This window comes from Gopherus flavomarginatus, chromosome 4, assembly GCF_025201925.1.
Source record: "Gopherus flavomarginatus isolate rGopFla2 chromosome 4, rGopFla2.mat.asm, whole genome shotgun sequence".
NCBI lineage: Eukaryota > Metazoa > Chordata > Testudines > Testudinidae > Gopherus > Gopherus flavomarginatus.
In genome coordinates this window covers 115,114,648-115,133,285 of record NC_066620.1, presented here as the reverse complement: position 1 = coordinate 115,133,285, position 18,638 = coordinate 115,114,648, and the positions used below count along the sequence as shown (strand labels likewise).

The window sequence follows — 18,638 nt, the reverse complement described above, 5'->3', positions numbered from 1 at the left end:
TTTTTAACCTTCGCATAGGTCAGGTTTTCTAAACCTTTTATCATTTTGGTTGCTCTCCTCTGGACTCTATCCAATTTATCCTAGAGTGTGACACCCAAAATTGGACACTATACTCTAGATGAGCCCTCACCAGTGCAGTGCAGAGTGGGACAATTACCTCCCATGCCTTACATAGCAGACTCATTTTAATGCTCTTCAGAATGATACTCCTTTTTTGCAACTGCATCACATTTTTATCTGATATTCAGTTTGTGGTCCACTATAACTCCCGGATCCTTTTAAGCAGTATTACCACCTAGCTCATTATTTCTCATTTTTTTAGTTGTGCCTTTGATTTTTTTCTCTCCTAAGTGTAGCACTTTACACTTGTCTTTAATTAATTTCATTTTGTTGATTTCAGACAAATTCTCCAATTGGTCAAGATCATTTTTAATTCTAATCCTATCCTCCAAAGTGCTTGCAAACCCTCTCAGCTTGGTGTCATGTGCACATTTTATAAACACATTCTCCACTTCATTATCCAAGTAATTAATGAAAATTGTGTTAGACTGCAATGGATACATCCCCATAGTTTGACAGCAAACCATTAATAAATACTCTGAGTATGGTCTTTCAACCAGTTGTGCACCCACTTTTTAGTAATTTCATTTAGACCACATTTTTCTAGTTCTTTATGAGAACGTCATGTAGGACTGCATTAGAAGTCTTATTGAAATCAAGATACAATGTGTCTACTGCTTCCTTCCTCTCCCCACTGAGCCAGTATCCCATCAAAGAAGGAAATTAGGTTGGTTTGGATGATTTGTTGTCCAGCTATACCGAAAGGACAGGCTACAGTTGATATGAATTTAATCAGGCAGCAGCTTTATTATTAGATGTCTGGGATTACTTAGCAGACAAAAGTGTACAGCGTAGGCAGTGTGATGTTCATTTACATAACTGCCCAGGACTATTACCAGTCCCCACTCTTTTAGTTTTCATCCAGGTCCTCCAGCCAACCCATGGCTTGGACCTTACTATCCACCCGCCTCGTAGAAAGGTTAAGGTGGGCTACAAGAAAGGTGGGCTTGGTTGCTCCCTCACATACCAATCACAGGAGCCCTGAATCCCCCACTCACACACCCCCATTCCTTTAAGCAGCACCTCCTTTTTAAGTCCTTTACCAGGCTATTTTTCCAGTCACTAGAGACCTTCCCTATGGAGTAGCTGCATTGGACACCCAGCCCACACTTACAAAATGAGTTGTGACATATGGTCTAGCTCCCATTCCTCCTCACCATAATAGGTCCCCCCTGAAACCCCCACTTCACCTAAGCCAATATGGTAGTGAGGGAAAAATTCCTTCCCAGCCCCACTAAAAAGGAGTGACTAGTACAATGCCCACAGCAGGGGCTAACTAAACCTGATATTTGCCACTTCAAGCAAAAGGAGGGTGAGTGCTATCTTGTTGTCTGGAGAAAGGGCTTCTAACACCCAGGTTTACAGTTTTTAAAACCTTCTGCCCTTATATTCCCAGGGGATGAGTCAGAGTCGCCAAGCTGACTCCCACCCATCTCTTCTTCTGGAGCAGGTAGCTGAGTCCAGGGAGTTCTGGCATTTCCAAAATTTGCTTTAAAGTTGGTAAAAAAAACAAACCCCAAAACAAACAAACGGCTTTTTTTTTTTAGACCCAGGGATTTTCCCATAAAAACTAGTTAAAACTGAAAACAAAGGGCCTTAAATATAGTGCAACAGTTCAGAGAGCATGAGGGTATGGCACACAGAAGGTCATGGAGAAACTGTGAAAGGAAGGGGCTGTGGTAAGCATGGCGAGTGTTAGACTCACAATAGGAAGCACAGGAAGTGAACAGGCCACATATCCTTGGGCAGCATGCTGGGAGGTTCTATTCCTTGCATTTGTGTGCCTTTCTATCTTGCATTTATTATGCAGGATCAGGCCTGTAGTTATTTTATTTATTAATCCCATAGTTATCTACAATTATAAAATATGTAAGTATTTTGATATGCAGTTAACATAACGCTCAGTTTTTTGCATGCTAGAAAAAACAAATTCCAGAATCAGTGAGACAAAGACAACTGCTGTTCAATAGTGATAAAAGATAAATAGTCATAAAATAGTAGTCACAGCTGATTTATTTTGCAATATGCGATAGTAATGAAATAGTCTGCTGTATATTTACTAAACAAAGCACAATTATAACAGGAAACAACACACTGGTTATTGTTTAGGTTGATGATGCATTATGGGACATTGTTATTCTGAAATAACAATAACAAGTGTGGTTATGGTGGGTCCTTTTCATACCACCTCCCAAAAAGCGTCACTGTTAAAACTGGTTTAGATGTACCACTCTGACTGATCAAACGTCCATCACTTAATACCTAGTTGAAGAAGAAGATAATGAAATTACACTATTAACAAAGCAGTAATATTACATGGTTAAATAGTTTGAGGAAACAGTTTAATTAAGTAAAGTCTTAGAACCATAACATACAAAGCCAAATTGCTTTCTGAGGCCAATTGCTAAACCGAAAGAGCACCCAATACGTTTCCCCCTCAACTATTCAAAAGTTTGTCTTAGCTTTGTTTTGACTTTGTTGCAATATTTTGTTACTTTTCCCTATAAGCCCCTGAGAAGCTAGTTTGAAGCAGCTGAAAGACATTCTCCTACCTGAAATTCGCCAGGCGCCAACTGAACCCCACTGAGCAAGACTTCTGGGAAGACGTAACTAGTGCCAAATGTACCGCTGAGAGAGAATGCTTCAAACCTGGTGTGAGCAGTAGCCACTGGCTGCCCACAGGTTTTCAAGTCTGTGCTTTTACACTTCAGTAGTGTGCATATCTATGGGAAAGAGAAAAGGAACACGCATTTAGAAGAACCATTTCACTAACAGTAAAATTTGACTTTATTTTCCTCAAGACCAGATGGTACCAACTCAGCTCAATTCTTATGCCAACGATGCACTAAGTTAGTGCATCAGGAACAACTTTTTGGATCAAAAAGTTTCCTGCTCTCCAGCTCCTCTCCCCAGCATCTCACTCCACACTGCTCTCTGCTCCCTCACGTAGTGCATACAAAGGCAGTGGTTTCTCTCTACCAGCTGGATTTGGCCTAGTAGCCTTTCCAGATCCACCAAACCACTGGAAACCTCTGCTCCTGCTTGACACTTTGTCCCCATTCCTTTGTCTTATTCCACCCTAGACTGTTCCAGTTTTCTATATTGTAGGCACTGACTCCATGGGTGCTCTGGGGCTGGCGCAACCACAGAAAAAAATAGTGGGTGCTCAGTACCCACCAGCCATAACTGTTTGGTGGTTGAGAGATGGGCTTGGGGCAGGGTGGAGAGCAGTGGGCAGGAAAGGGTCCAGGGAGGGGGCTGAGCAGAGATGGGAACAGGCAGAGTAAGGGCAGGACCTAAGGGGAGGAGGCAGAGCAAAGGCAGGGCCTTGTGAGAGGGGGGCAAAGCATGGGCAGGAAGAGGCAGAGTGAGGACAGGGCCTTGGGGGAAGGGGCAGAGTGGGAACTGGACCTCGGGGAAAAGTGAAGGTGGAGCACCCCCAGAGAAAACTAAAAGTCAGCACCTTTGGCCTGGACCCTTTTTTATGCTCTCCCTAAGAGCCACCTCAAGAGTTTCCACTTGTTCTTCCCACTCCTCCATCGAAAAGTTGACTTTTTACCAATAAAACTAAGACAAGTTATTTGATGGAGAGCTCAGACAATCTTATATATTAGCAACAAAAATCACTTAGTGGCCTGGCTGTTGGTCTATCAGAAGTTAATTTGGATGTCTCGATCCAATCCTTGGTGGATAGGTGTCTACATAATAAAGCCAGCACCACAACTGACACCCTGGTGCTGGCCATCTCAGCAGAGATGCCAAAGTTGGAATGAGTACAGAGACTGACTTAGCCTTTTATTCCCAGAGACAATCCCTCCAGACTGGGGTTCATGAGTCTCAGAGGGGAACATGAGGCAGCATAAACTGCTGTAGCTTGTTTTATGGAGAAAAAAGACTTGGTCCACAGCACTGGACATTCAGCAAGAACTAAAATAATTTTATCAAGTGGATCGAACAAGAACTTTGACTCCATCAAAGTGACTTTTTGAAAATGTATCAAAGGAGATATAGGTTGGCTAAAACATCAAGACACATAATGGGATTATAATCTGTGACAACTGGTAAGGAAAGTGGTTGGTGATAGATAGACGAAAGTAAATCTAAAACAAACCTGTCAGTAATTAGCCAATGCAATAGATTTGCTCAAAAAAGCAAAGGACAGTCCATATTATGTAATGTGACTAAACAAATTAATATTTCCAGCAAGATGGCATTTACTGGTAAATCACAGTCTTTCCCAAATGTTTGGTTAACAGAGCAAAACCTTGGACATTTCCCATAAAACTTTGATACTTTATATATGCTTCATTGATATGACATGGCAAATAAGAAAAAAATTCAATCTTTGTGAACTCAGCTGAGTAAAACGTCTTGTACAATTGAATGCAATTAACAGATATCTTAAAACATAATCATCAGATAAAGATCAACTCTGATGAAAGAGACAGAAAAAGATTGTTGCATTCCAATTTTCAAAGTCTCTAGCAGCATCTTAAAGACATCTTTCTGCTACTTACCATCCTGAAGTCTGTCTTTAAAACAGCATAGTGGACAATGCAAATGGTGAAGTGAATGGGAGTGGGGGAGGAAGAGAGAGAAAGGGGTGGAGAATATAAAGATCCATTATATTGTGGAATAATTTATTACCATATAAGATCAAGTCCCTCTTTTCACATGAACTCTGAGTTTGTACCCAGGGCCATTCCAAGACTTGCTACTTTTGGCAGGAAGGGCAAGCAGACTCATTAGAAATTACAGGATCAACTCATCACTAGCAACCAAAGGGCCATGCAGGGGAACATGAGAAAACACCATTGTCCCTTTTTTCTCCCAGGATCCAAAAGCATCTCCCATGCAAAGTCTCATAAACATATATATGAAGTATTCCACATGTCCCCAGAAGTAAGCTTTACCTGCAAATAGTATTCTCCTTCAACAACATGAAGGCCATCAAAAGCACCCAGCACATAAACTTCATCTTCTTGCTTCTCCGCCATCCTGTAGCTAAAATGACAGCAAAGGTCTTTCTGGCAAACTGTACGATTTCCTTCAGGCTTAGTGAGTTCAGTGAAGGTGAACTTATCAAAGAAAATTACTCCACTGAAATTACAGTCATCTGGTGAGAATCGTTTGACACTTGTGGCATATGCGCTCCAGTTAACAGCAGAAGGGTAGGTGGGAGAAAGACGAGGTAGTGAACTCAGTTCCGCAAACAGGAGGTGACCGTCCTCTGTTTCCATATTGTAATGAAATGCCCTGGGTCCATCAGGTGCATAGATACCACTCCCTGTGAGTGACAGGCAGAATTTTCAGTCCAAAATAATCAGCCATTTGAATGATAATGTCCTTCATTTTTCCCAATGCTGTTTTATTCTATGATGATGTTTAGAACATTACCCAAAATTAACCTCCCAAATTAAACCTTTAAGAACTCAAGTCTTTTCTTACAATTCCTAGAGAAAGGACAGGGTGCATTAGGGTGACCAGATATCAAGTGTGAAAAACTAGGACAGGGTGGGGGTTAATAGGTGCCCATACAAGACAAAACCCCAAATATTGGGATTGTCCCTATAAAACTGGGACATCTGGTCATCCTAGGGTGCATGGCTTTCTGACTGAGACAATGGGCCAGATTCGCCACTGTGGCTGAGATCTCCTCAGCACAACAGAAGAGGGATGGGCATGGCAGCATGAAGTGCTGTCAGGAATCCAATTCTGGCTCCCTGATTCTCTGCTCAGCTTGACCCCACTGCAGAACAGAGCAGCTTGAGGGCTGCTCTGACCTATGCTAGCTGACGACAAACCCAAAAGGGCCAACTACCAGCCAAGAACAGCCAGAGATCAACACACTCACCCTACAGCCCTATCCCAGGGCTGGGACGGGGATGGCATAGGAGCTGGCTGTGCTGGCTTTATCCCAGTTGAGAACTGCACATTAGGGGAATCTGGCTGACCAGATAAAGCCAAATCCTGGTGAGAGACTGGACCATTTATTAGAGTATTGGATTCCATGCCACACCTATATACTTTCCTGAAGCTCTTCACCTCTACCAATCAGAATGGATCATGAGGGACAAAATATCAGATGTTCTCAGCATGACACTCCAGTCAGCACTGTGTAAGAGTTTCTATGCAAGGGATGAATCCTGTGACAAGCATCCCATATTCATAGAATTTAAGACCAGAAGGCACTATTATTATCACCATCTAGTCTGAGGTCCTTCAAAGCATAGGCCTTAGGACTTCCATTCTTTAATTCCTGCTTCAAGTCCATCAGCTGGGGATGAAGAAGAGCATACTCATAGACTCATAGACTCTAGGACTGGAAGGGACCTCGAGAGGTCATAGAGTCCAGTCCCCTGCCCTCATGGCAGGACCAAATACTGTCTAGACCATACCTTCTTGAAATCATCTAATCTTGATTTAAAGATTTCCAGTGATGGAGAATCCATCCGAATCCTTGGTAAATTGTTCCAATGGTTAATCACCCTCACGGTTAAAAAATTGTCCTCATTTCTAGCCTGAATTTGTCAAGCTTCAACTTCCACCCTTTGGATCTGGTTACCTTTATCTGCTAGATTGATAAGCCCTCATATCACAGATGAGGGCAAGACTGGGAGACATCCCTTCTATTTCAGACAATGTGAATATGATCAGTGACCCAACCCTGAAATTGTGCAAGCATGAGATCTAATAGGTTTCAAAATATAAATGTGATCCTTGGCTAAAAGGTCATATTCCATCTGCTTAGTTCTCAGAAACACACAAAGGGTATGGCTACACTTACAGTTTTGCAGCGCTGGTAGTTACAGCTGTGTTCGTACAGCTGTGTAGGGCCAGCGCTGCAGTGTGGCCACACTGACAGCTACCAGCGCTGCAGTGTGGTCACATTTGCAGCACTTGCAGAGCTGTTGGGAGTGGTGCATTGTGGGCAGCTATCCCAGCATTCAAGTGGCTGCAACGTGCTTTTCAAAAGAGGGGGGTGGGGTGGAATGTGACAGGGAGCGTGGAGGAGACAGACAGAATGGATTTTTGGAGTTGACACTGTTCTCAGCTCCCTGCCTTGCAAGTTCTAAGGACTTGTGCCTACCTTCAATCATTTTAAAAGTTCTAACTCCCTTCCCCCACTCCTCTCTCATTCACTAATTGCAAATTATGCACAGCTAAATACCCGTCAGACCAGATCAGCAACTGCTGAACATGGACTTCCCCCTCCCCCTCTGCCGTGTGAGCGTGCTGTTTCTCTCTTCAAGCAAACAGCTGTGAACATTCCAAAGTAATTCCCCTGCCTGCCTCAGCTCGCTCAGCAAACAGGAGCTGTGTTTGTTTTTTAAATAAGCAGTTTGGCTGAACTCCGAGCTCTCCCTTTCTTCCGGTTTGTTGTGGACAGGAATTCTGGGATACCTCCTTATACCCCGGAGGTCAATAAAAGCGCTGGTGGGTGTCCACACTTGCTGACCAGTGCTGGATCACCAGCGCTGGAATCCCTACATCCGAGGCTCGACCGGGTGTACAGCCAGTGCTGCAACCAGGGAGTTGCAGCGCTGGCCGTGCTTTGCAAGTGTGGCCACATCCTAAGTTGCAGCGCTGTAAACCCCTCACCAGCGCTGCAACTCTCTAGTGCAGCCAAGCCCCTAGTCACATTCTTTTAAAAGAAGTGGGTGAAGAACAGTGCTCCTTTGACAGCCCTGACAACTTGGTTCTAAGGGTCTGAACATTGCTGAATGGTGCTACAAACTAGTCTTGCATTTGGTTAGTATAAATGGAATCTTGCATGCTGGTTTTCATTTATTACCACTGTTATGACTGTATTTTATAGTAGTCCAAAATGAGTCTTGTTCTTTAGCTGTTGAAAACTTTGTATGAACTAGTTGAACTAGAGAGCATTTGAAGGTGACACGTTCTGAGAAAGGAGATAGAAGAGGACTGTTTATCAGCAAAAAGCTAGATTTAACAGCTCAGGAAAGCCAAGCAAAGTAGCTGCAAGATTTTGTTCATACATAGCAAGTCAGTAAAAAGAACTAAGGAAGTTCCTGAGAAGCTAGGAAGGGGAGAAGAAAAAACAACAACAACACAGTAAGTTTTGCTGTGCCCTCTAGGAATGAGGTTATCACAGGGGTTTTTGGCTTCAGAGGAAATATATTATGCAGCATCAAACAATCCCAGAGAAGAGATAGAGCCTAAAGATCCAGAGTTACAAAGATTATTTACCTTGCCCCAAACAGCAAATTACCTGTCATAGCCAGGCTGGTGTTATGTGTATCAGCCGCAAGTAAATTGACACCCATCCCCATAGCCCAGGCGGAGTGGAATTCAATAGCAGTCAAATGTGGTAGGACATTCATCCAAGCAGTGGGAAACAGCACAGTATCCACATGTAATTTGCTCACCAGAGTCACAGCTGGGTCATGAAAAAGTATGTCAAAGCAAGTGAAAATGCCGAACTTTCCAAAAGATGTGTTGAAAGTGACAATCTCTGGCTCCTTGGGGGAATCAAACTGCGTTTCTGACATAAAGAGATTATACTGACAAAACAAACCATAGGACAAAAACTGTTAAAAGGCACCTAATGCAATAGCCTGGAAACATTTTATAAAACTGCCTGGAAACATTTTATAAAACTGCTAAAGGTGACCTGCATTATTGAAAAAAAAAATTCTAAAAGCCTTCATATTGAACATGTAAAGGTACATCTACACGGCAATAAAAAACCCATGGCACCAAGTCTCAGAGGTTGGGTTAGCTGGCTCGGGCTCATGAAGTTTGGGCTGTGGGAGAAAAATGGCAGCATAGACATTTGGGCTTGGGCTGGAGCCTGGGCCAGAAACCCCACAAGGGGAGGGATTTCAGAGCCCAATCTGAACATCTGCAATTTTTGGCCTCACAGCCTGAGTCCAAGTCATCTGATTTGGTCCAACCCTGTGGCCATAATTCAGATCTTTTATTGAAGTGTAAATATACCCTAAGTTTCCAAGTCCACTCGAATAACTGGTTGAGTGAAGCCTGATCTAACATTCTACTCAATGGTATTTCTCAGTTTATTATGCGATAACTTTTGAACACCACACTAGATCAACTCCAAAATTTCAGGGGATGTTCTAGGCACCAGTGGACAGAACCCTATTGATTTTGGTGAAAATCAGGAAAACTAGAAGGGAATAAAGGGAGATATATGGTTAGCAAAGCTGGCAGCTTTAACCAAGGTTTCAGAGTAGCAGCCATGTTAGTCTGTATCCGCAAAAAGAACAGAAGTTCTTGTGGCACCTTAGAGACTAGCAAATTTATTTGAGCATAAACTTTCGTGGGCTACAGCTTATGCCCAAATAAATTTGTTAGTCTCTAAGGTGCCAAAAGTACTCCAGCTTTAACCAAGTTTGCAATTGTTTGTAGATCAAAGAACTGGTTGATGACAGCCATTAATTAACACCTTCCAGCATAGCAGAACTCTCCTGCCCCCATCCCATTTCAACTAATCCTCCCAATGCAGTTTAAAAATGAAGTGAGGTTTTTTTACCCATGAAAGTTTATGCCCAAATAAATGTGTTAGTCTTTAACGTGCCAACAGACCCCTGGTTGTGTTTATAGATATAGACTAACACGGCTACCCCCTGATATTTAAAAATGTTGATATCTTGAGAGATTCCTCTCCCAGACTGACAGAAAAGAACAGTATCATGTTATTTCTTACCTTGTGATAGCGTGCCACTAATTTCCCTTCTGAGTCAAAGACAACATTAGTATTGTATTGGTAGTGTCCATTGCTGGGGCACTTGGGATCACTGGAATTACATGGCTTCTTGTCTCCGATATTGGCAACCACATAGATAGAGTTGTTTCTTGCCATGCAGCTGAGCCTTTCCTGCACTGCTGCAGGAGCAAATCTAGCTCATTTTTGGCAAAAGGAAGATACACAAAACAAAATATAGACCAGGATCAAACTAAATTCAAAGCTGAAAAAATGAGAAAATAGGCTTCAAAGTTATTTTAATGGAACACTGGCATTTAGAGGAGCAGCTGTTATGGAGCAGCTGAGCACTAGAAGGCCTTCCGACAGATATTGCTTATTTTTTAACCCTGCAATTGGAGCTGTGCAGGCTAGCTATCAGAATTCATGGACAGCTTCTTGACCTCAGTGGACTTCTGCATGGGTGGAAGGGTCTGTCCTCAGTGATCCTATAGCAGGATTGAGGCCTTAGAATGTCAGCTGCGTGGAACAGGGTGCGCATCTCCCTAGGTATTTGTACAGCACCTACCATGATTGCCTGAAACTGGACAGGGGCTATTACCGTAGAGCTGAATGTAGCATGGATTTTTCTGGTCAATTTGAAACAAAATCAATTTTTTCCTAAATTTGTCATCAAATTGAGAAAAAATAAAACCAGTTTTCAAATATTTATGTTTTTGATTCATTTTGAGTGGACTCAAAATTAATTTTTAGTTTTATATTGCGATTCAGACATGTTGGGGTGTTTTCATCGTGTATGCACGTGTGTGTGTTTTAAATTGGCCAAATTTTAATTTATTTTGAAATGAAAAGTAGGAACGAAGCATTTTGACGTTATCAAAACAATTTTTGTTTTTCTTAGCTGTAACTATTTGTCGAGTTTGTGAATAGTTTCAGAGTACCAAAAAATGCATTTTTCAATGAAATCTACTTGCTGAAAAATTTCTCTCAACTTTGTATTACAGTATAATTATTTAACACTAAGAAATGCATTTTGAATCCCTCTCCTTGACATGCTTTTTGTTTAATGGGAAGGAATGGAGGAGTAGGGCCTGCTTTCTTTATTCTTCATGGCTCCCCCAGACAGTGCCCCTCTCTTCACATGTATGATCATAGGCTGTTTTTTACGATGATCTTCAAAACATCAGCAGCAACCTTTACCTGTCACTATAAATATAATGGATTATAAAAAACAATTAAAACTATAGCCAAGATGATGGCTCATGGGGCAGAGTTCAAGTGCTACTCTGTGTCAGCAGCGCCAGTAGGAGAGAGCTGTAGTAGTAGCATGGAGAGGCTGATCCTCAGCACAGATGCCCTAGAACTGTGCAAATGCTCTGAGTTTTCCTCATGAATCTTGGGACATATGCAGGATTGAAATATCATGCTTACCCCATGATGGAGATGCAGCGTGGGGAGTAACTGGATGGGAGATGTCTAAAGAACATCAATGTGCTGCAGGAAGTTGAGTTGATAGCTTTATTATTACTTATAGCACCTAGAGGCACCAATCAGATCAGGGCCCTCAGTAAGAGCTTCTCCCTGCCCCAAACAGGTTTTTCACCCTAAGTTAAGACAAGGCACAAGTGCGTAACAGGCTGAGGGAATGGAGGAGGGAAGGATAACTGTAACTGTGATGGGAACACAGGGCTGCATAGGCAAACTGCAGGTACAGTTTTCAAGGTTTGTTTGTTTATAAAGGTATTCTTGGCAATTTACTCTGGTAGAAGAGGGATTTCAAGGAAGACAGAGTAATGGCGTTACAAACTAGGTCAGCCAAGGTACTGACCTTCAGCAGGCTGACAACAACAGACTTGAGAGGTCAATATCTGGGAACACTATGATCTATTACTTGGTGTCATTCCAGAGCCTAGGGGATGGTAGAATCCCATATAACCTTCATCTTTAAAAGTCTCATCTTTCATGCAATGAGGACAGAAATGCATGTAAAATTATACACAAAGGCTATCTGGCTCTATAAGGAGCCTGTATTTTACAAATTGGATTTAAGTGAGATCCTATGTAAACTAATACAAATGTTAATCCTTTCACAAATATTCTAATCCATTTAGAGGCATGGTTTACATACCAAAAGGCATACTGTCTGCTCCTACAAACAAAAAAGTTAGTTAAAAACCAGTTGAAGATGGTTAAGACCAACACCCAGCCATACAAAACCTTGAAAGCAATGAAAGCTCCAGTTAAGTTGTATTTAATACACTGTACCCCCCACCACACATACAGCACTTTCACTGGGACCGTCAATCAGCTGACAGGGGTACAATCATACCCAAACCCTGGCAACATATGTGGGTGGCTAGCGTAAGCCACTGCCCATGCCACTGTGGCCACTCTGCTACTTTTAGATCAGGAGCTCAAGCCGAGCTAGCACATGTCTGTCTTCCTGCAGTGGGAAGCATGCTATCAGCTTCTGTGCTGACATAGCCTAAGAAACTCCACCCCATATGCATGAGTCTCATACATCTCCAATATGCTCAGTAACCCATCCCCCACACACCCCATTCCTCACAATTGAATATAATGCAAACTTTTAACTCTGACTTCAGTAACGTAGACTTTGGCAAGCTGATGTGTGTTACTTTTCCATGGAGAAGTTATTGTTACTGTTATTTTGACCCTGTTACTTCCCCTCCTCTACTAGTTCCCCCTTCTACACGAATAAGTACACATCTTTTATACATACCTCTAAAGCTCTTCATACCTTCCCCCCACCCGAAAAGCTCCATATTTGCACTTGTATCTTATGTTACCGCTTTGCCTCCTCTGTTCCACCAACAATGCTAGTTCTGATAACCCATGTTATCTGCTTCTCCTACGAGCATTTTTCCATGCTGCCTCTTATGCCCAGTACCTTGGCTGACCTAGTTTGTAACGCCATTACTCTGTCTTCCTTGAAATCCCTCTTCTACCAGAGTAAATTGCCAAGAATACCTTTATAAACAAACAAACCTTGAAAACTGTACCTGCAGTTTGCCTATGCAGCCCTGTGTTCCCATCACAGTTACAGTTATCCTTCCCTCCTCCATTTCCTCAGCCTGTTACGCACTTGTGCCTTGTCTTAACTTAGGGTGAAAAACCTGTTTGGGGCAGGGAGAAGCTCTTACTGAGGGCCCTGATCTGATTGGTGCCTCTAGGTGCTATAAGTAATAATAAAGCTATCAACTCAACTTCCTGCAGCACATTGATGTTCTTTAGACATCTGCCATCCAGTTACTCCCCACGCTGCATCTCCATCACGTGGTAATCTCTGATAAACTCACATATAAATTGTGTTCAGAAAAATATACAAAAAGGAGATTAGAATGGGAATTGGCAAATTCTAGCCCAGAATCTTCTCCAAACATACTAATGATGTTACCTCATAACCTTTCACCCAGAGTTGTGCATTGCTGCTCAACTATGGAGTTCATCTTGATAACTACCTGCATAGGTGCTGACTCTGTGGGTGCTTCATGGCTGGAGAACCCACGGAAAAAAAATAGTGGGTGCAGCCTCCCACGATCAGCTCCTCCCCCAGCAGCTCCTGCCAGCCGGCGGGCCCCACCAATCAGCTGCTTCCCCCTCCCTGCCAGTGCCAGTGATTAGCCGTTCAGCAGCATCGAGGAGACGCTGGGGGAGGGAGAGGACGAGGGCAGGGTGCACTCAGGGGAGGGGCAGAACAGGGGAGGAATTGATGGGGTGGTGGTGGAGTGGGGAAGGAAGTGGCAGAGTAGGGGGCTCGGGAAAGGGGTCGAGTGGGGATGGGGCCTGGGGTGGAGCAGGGGTCAAGCACCTCCGGCAACTCAGAAAGATGGTGCCTCTGACTGCCTGGTTGACAAAATGCTTATCATTAGCTGAATTGTCTGTTCAGTTAGTCAGGACATTGTAGACATAAGGTTATTTAACTGTTGTGTACAATAATCTCGGAGGCAAATTCAAAAGACCTCTCAGGTCTTTTGCATTTCTCATTAATCCAATTCTCTTGAGACCATTAACACAGTATTTGAAAGCTATTTGGAAGATACTGCATAAGGGATACCTTTCAGGGTCAGTGCATGGAATCCAGTTTACTTGTGGATCTGGGATGTCTTCAAGATAGGGGAAAATGGTGTCTCTTTTGAAGACCCAGCCATAAATGCCATCTTCAGGAGTCACAATGATGTGTGCACCCTGAAACAACAGCTAAATTAAGCACTTGCCCCCAGGAACAAAGCAAATAACCAAGAAAATCAAGAGTCAATACCTGTTGGGCTGCTGCTTTGATGGCCCCTTCCAAAACATCCATATTTTTGTTCATTAGTGTCAAAGCATCTTCAGATGAAACAGGTCTCCCAGTGACATTTGGCAATATAACAGAGTGCTCATACACTGCTGCAATGTAGCTGTCCAAGGCAAAGGCCTGAGGGACTGAGAGTATAAAAACTGTAGCATATACGTGAGGCTGGAACACGGTCATTGCTGAAGCTCAGTGGTAAATGGAAAACAGAGCAAGTTTCTGAAAGATAAGGAGAAAAGAAGACAGGTGGCAAAGTCCAGCTTTCTTCTTAGTTTACTTTGGCAACAATTCTCTGTGAAATTATCTGGGAAAACAGCATTGTGCAATAAGATTACCACAGCTAAAAAAAACATATTACAACAACAAACCATCTACACAATTAAACAGGGAAGTGATATTCACTGAATCACTGACATGAGAATAACTGTGCCAAAGAAACACTAAATGACATCTGTCTAGAAATAGTGGCCCATATTTTGCTTTGCTATAACTTGCAATTCCATTGACTTCAGTAGATTTGTGCAGAATAGAATTTGTGCCAGGTTTGTACTTTGTGTCCAGTCCAGCTCTCATTAAGGCTGATACTAGACAAATGTGTGCAGTTCACACAGGTAGTAGTTTGAATTGTATATTGTCTTGTCTTTTGTACCAGCTGTCCTCAGAATAATCATTAACACACCATTATGTAAAGTGACAAGGAAGGCCACAGAATGCATCTCAGAACTGATCCAAGAACACAGAGTGGTCAGGAGCCCAAATTGACCTAGAGTAGCCAACATTTGAACAATAATTTATGCTGCTCTTTTAAACATAGCTGGGGAACTTAAATACATCTGAACCAAATCCAGCTCACCTTGCTCACGTGAGGAGTCCCAGTGAGCAAAATGAAGAGAGTTTGTCCTCTTTAGTTTTGTTTACACTAGGGCAGCTAAACCTACAAGGAATGACTGCAGAGACCAAAGTTCAGCCTCTACTTTGGCTAGAGAAGGTAAAGAAATTTTCTGACAAATAGTTTTCATTTGGAAAATGCTGTTTCAACAAAATCCCACTGGAATGTGTTGATTCCACTGAAACTAGCAACAAAATCAGTCAGGCAAACTGACTGACTAGTTTGCCCTGCCTGGTTTCTTGCCAGCCTGCCTGCCAGCTGGCCAGGCTTCTGGCAGTCTGCTCAGCTCCCAGGATCCCCCTTTAATGGGTTGTCTGGGTGGCCAGCTCCCTGGCTGGTTTTCTCCCTTCCCAGAATTAAACAAAAAAAAAAAAAAAAAAAAAGCTGTTCTGTGCAAAAATGTTCCATTTCCAACTTCTTGTTCCAATTCAAAATGAATTTTTTTAGCAATGTGAACTTTCCCATGAAATTAAATAGCCAGTTCCTGCTCATCTCCAGTATTGGAAGGAAGGGTTCTGGACTGCAGGAGACAGAACAGACTGTGACTGGCTGAAGCTTAGAGCAGGCTCTCATTGCTGTGTCATGCCATGTTTAATTTTAAATAATTTTGGTCATAAATATAAGCTCTCTGTTCCTTATTAAGAATACCACAAAACCAGCGTCGAACATGGTTTTAAAGCAGTGTCGAACACAGTTTGTCTTTGTCTGTGCTTGCAGTTAAAATGTTCAGCACTAATTTAGATACCCTATTGCTAACAAGAGGTCTAGAGAAGGATGTCAGCTGTTCAGTTTTTGGCTGCAGATATGATCCTTTAAAAAGGAAGCAAAAAGGAAGCAACTAATATTTCCTGATGTTTTTGGTAAAGTAACTTGGAAGCCTCCCTGAAATTAGCTCATTTTTTTCCATTGGCATGGAAAACTAAGAGCCCCAGCTGTAGCTCCTCACACTTGGCCAGGTGACAGGGTGGCCTTGTGGTCACAGCAGGTGCAGGAAACCAAGCCTCAGGACTAAGGGTGGAGCCAGAGTCAGCAGTCAGAAACTAGAGCTGAAGGTCAAACTGGAGGTGCGGAACTGAAACAAACAGGTAATGCAGGAGCAGTCACAGTGTTGGGCATGAGCACTGAGCAGGCAGTGAGGAGCTGCTGATGCTGGATTAAGAGCCAGCCTGCTGGCCTCTCCAGCCAATCAGGCCGTCTGCTGCAGGCTGGCTGTACTGATTAGGTTGCCTGGAGACTAGCTCTGTTGTAGTGCCTGAATCCTGACACACATTCATATGTGGCCGAAGAGGAGTGTTTTAGTTGAACAAAAATAGACAGAATAAAAGGGTAAATTGACAAATATTTATGGAAATGATCATACTTTTCAAACTACTTGGTTATGCATACTGTCATGTTCTGGAGTGCAGTTCAGAGCAGTCAGAAGTTGTGTCACCACCTGCCCTGCAGCTCTGGTTGCCTCACAATGCTTTGCTGTTGTAGCTCCCAACCAGCCTATGAGCATGCAGGTCACACCCTGAGTTTCTGTCTGTGTACTAGGGAGCTCTGGTTCAGTGGCTCTGAACCCATCATCCTGTCTTCAGTCCCACTGCTCCACTCTGGCTTCTACCAGTCTTGGTTACTACTTGCAAAGTGACCCCAATACACTCCCAAACCTGGACTTCCCCCAAATTGCATGTTCTGCAATGTCTAACCCTTTCCTGGACAGTTCAGAGAAATAATATAGCTAGTTTGTATTTCTAAAGACACAGGTATCAGGGGGTAGCCATGTTAGTCTGTATCCACACACACACAAAAAAAAAAAAAAGGGAGTCTGGTGGCACCTTAAAGACTAACAGATATATTTGGGCATAAGCTTTCGTGGGTTAAAAAAAACCCATCTCACTTCTTCAGATGCAGGGAGCCATAATCCTCCCACTTTTTGAAAGTGGATGGGCTTGGCCCAGTCCACTTTTCACTAAGGCAGACCCTGCCCCCTTCCCCTCCTCTTCCCCCAAAGGCCCCACTCCCGGGCAGGTAGAGGGTTCGCTGCAGCTCCCCACAGTTGCCTGCCCGGCTCTTATCGTGGCCAGGCTGCGGCTCTGAGGCCCCCAGAGGGAGCTGAGTTGGGGAAAGCTGCACGGGCAGCTGTGGGGAGCCTGGGTCCCTGCCCCAGGCAAGGGGCTGCCTTCACCCCCACCTTGGGTGGGGGCTTCCGGCCCTCCCCACTTTTGAGAGGGCTCCGGCACCCTTGCCCCGGGCTGGAGCTAACGGGGGCTGGCCTATGGCCAGGGACTCTGAACGGCTGGAGCCGATGTTTGTGCTGCCCACGCACCCAGGGCTGGGGACCATGCTCTCCGCCCACCCAGCATGCTGGGGGCTGTGATCAGCCAGAGACTTCAACACAGTTGCCCGCCCACCCATCTGCCACTTCGGGCCACGCTGCCTGCCCACCTGGCACTCCAGGGCTGGGGGAGGGGCTGCTGGGCTCCGGCAGGGGAAGAGGGGTGGGAAGGATGGGGCCCCAGACAGAAGAGGCAGGCTGGTGGGAGCTAGCCTCCCCAAGCCCATGGTTCATCCACTGACCATGCCAGTAAGCCTTCAAAATGGATTATTCTGAAAACTAAAACCTAGACCAAGCTTCTCTCTTCTGCTGGGTATACATGCCATGCTGTCTTCTCCCCCACTAGTTAATGTGAGGTTTACCTCCACCCCTTGTCAGCTTGATAAGTTTGTTTAATGCTTATATGTAAACTGAGGTAAACATTACTTTGTTTAGGATAGACCTGTTTAACAAGTCTCTCTGCCATACCTGGTTTACACACTCTTCAGGCATAATTCCAGCATATATTCACAACTCTTAATGCCCATCACATACATATATCACACATGACTATTAATGATCAATGAGTTATTAGTTTTCAAATGATACCTCGCAAGGCATATTTTGTACAAAGACTACAACAATAGTGTGCAGGGTGTGAATACAGGAGTGTTTAGCATCACCCATACTTCAAAAGCAATATCTAGCACATACTGCACTGAGGAGAGAAGGACTGTCTTGTGGTTAAGGCATTGGAGTGGGACTCAAGGATTTTGGTTCAATTCCTTGCTCTCCCACAGATACCCTGTGTGATCTTGGGCAAGTCATTTCATATCTCTGCCCTCGGATGTGGAGATTATGACAGGTATCAGACAGTGGTTTTCCCGATTAAGAATGGTGCCTTAAAAGGTTGAGGAGCACATACGATGATGAGTTGAGCCCCTTCAAATCCTAGTAAGACAAAAGGGGCTCAGCAACTTGTATAAACTGGGCTTATGGAGCGGTATGTTTGAATATTTCTTCGGCGTTGGCCTAAGAGCTTGACACTATTTAGTTTGATTTAAAGTGAAGCAGGAAAACCTGATTAGTGTGGCATGCTAAGACCTGACTTGTCCTGAGGAAACAGAGGCTGTTGATAGTCTGATGTCACAGAAAGAAACTGGGTTCAACAAGGCAAATTTCTCAGAGACAGAAGGAATCTTGGAATCCAGAATCACAAGTCTTATTCAAGCCTTTCTTACAGAGGAGGTTTCTTTATCATGGTATGGGGAATCTCACCCTATCTTAAACTTGATGCTTTCCCCCCTCCCACTGATCCATATATCCTCCA

General features: G+C 43.6%; 1 protein-coding gene across 2 annotated transcripts; it reads right to left on the bottom strand.

Annotated features, from left to right (window-relative positions):
* Positions 1-2,115: 2,115 nt before the first annotated feature.
* VNN1 (vanin 1) lies at positions 2,116-15,020 on the bottom strand. 2 transcript variants are annotated; one of them, XM_050949730.1, is made up of 8 exons: positions 14,974-15,020; positions 14,088-14,339; positions 13,884-14,014; positions 9,809-10,001; positions 8,354-8,645; positions 5,034-5,407; positions 2,673-2,843; positions 2,116-2,382 (listed from the first exon to the last, which is right to left on the bottom strand). In XM_050949730.1, the coding sequence occupies exons 2-8, from the start codon at positions 14,298-14,300 to the stop codon at positions 2,284-2,286; spliced, it is 1,473 nt and encodes a 490-aa protein (XP_050805687.1). In that variant the 5' UTR covers positions 14,301-14,339; positions 14,974-15,020; the 3' UTR covers positions 2,116-2,283. The 2 variants fall into 2 exon arrangements, with proteins under 2 accessions (XP_050805687.1, XP_050805686.1); XM_050949729.1 differs by lacking the exon at positions 14,974-15,020 and having other exon boundaries at positions 14,088-14,374.
* Between the last annotated feature and the right edge of the window lie 3,618 nt (positions 15,021-18,638).

Bases quoted from the DNA above. Each gene is read 5' to 3' on its own strand.
- VNN1 (XM_050949730.1), bottom strand. From the start codon at position 14,300: ATGACCGTGTTCCAGCCTCACGTATATGCTACAGTTTTTATACTCTCA. The intron at 10,002-13,883 runs GTATCCCTTATG...AAAATGAGCTAG, and splicing joins CCATGCACTGACCCTGAAAG to ATTTGCTCCTGCAGCAGTGC. The intron at 5,408-8,353 runs GTAATTTGCTGT...TGTCACTCACAG, and splicing joins CACCAGCCTGGCTATGACAG to GGAGTGGTATCTATGCACCT.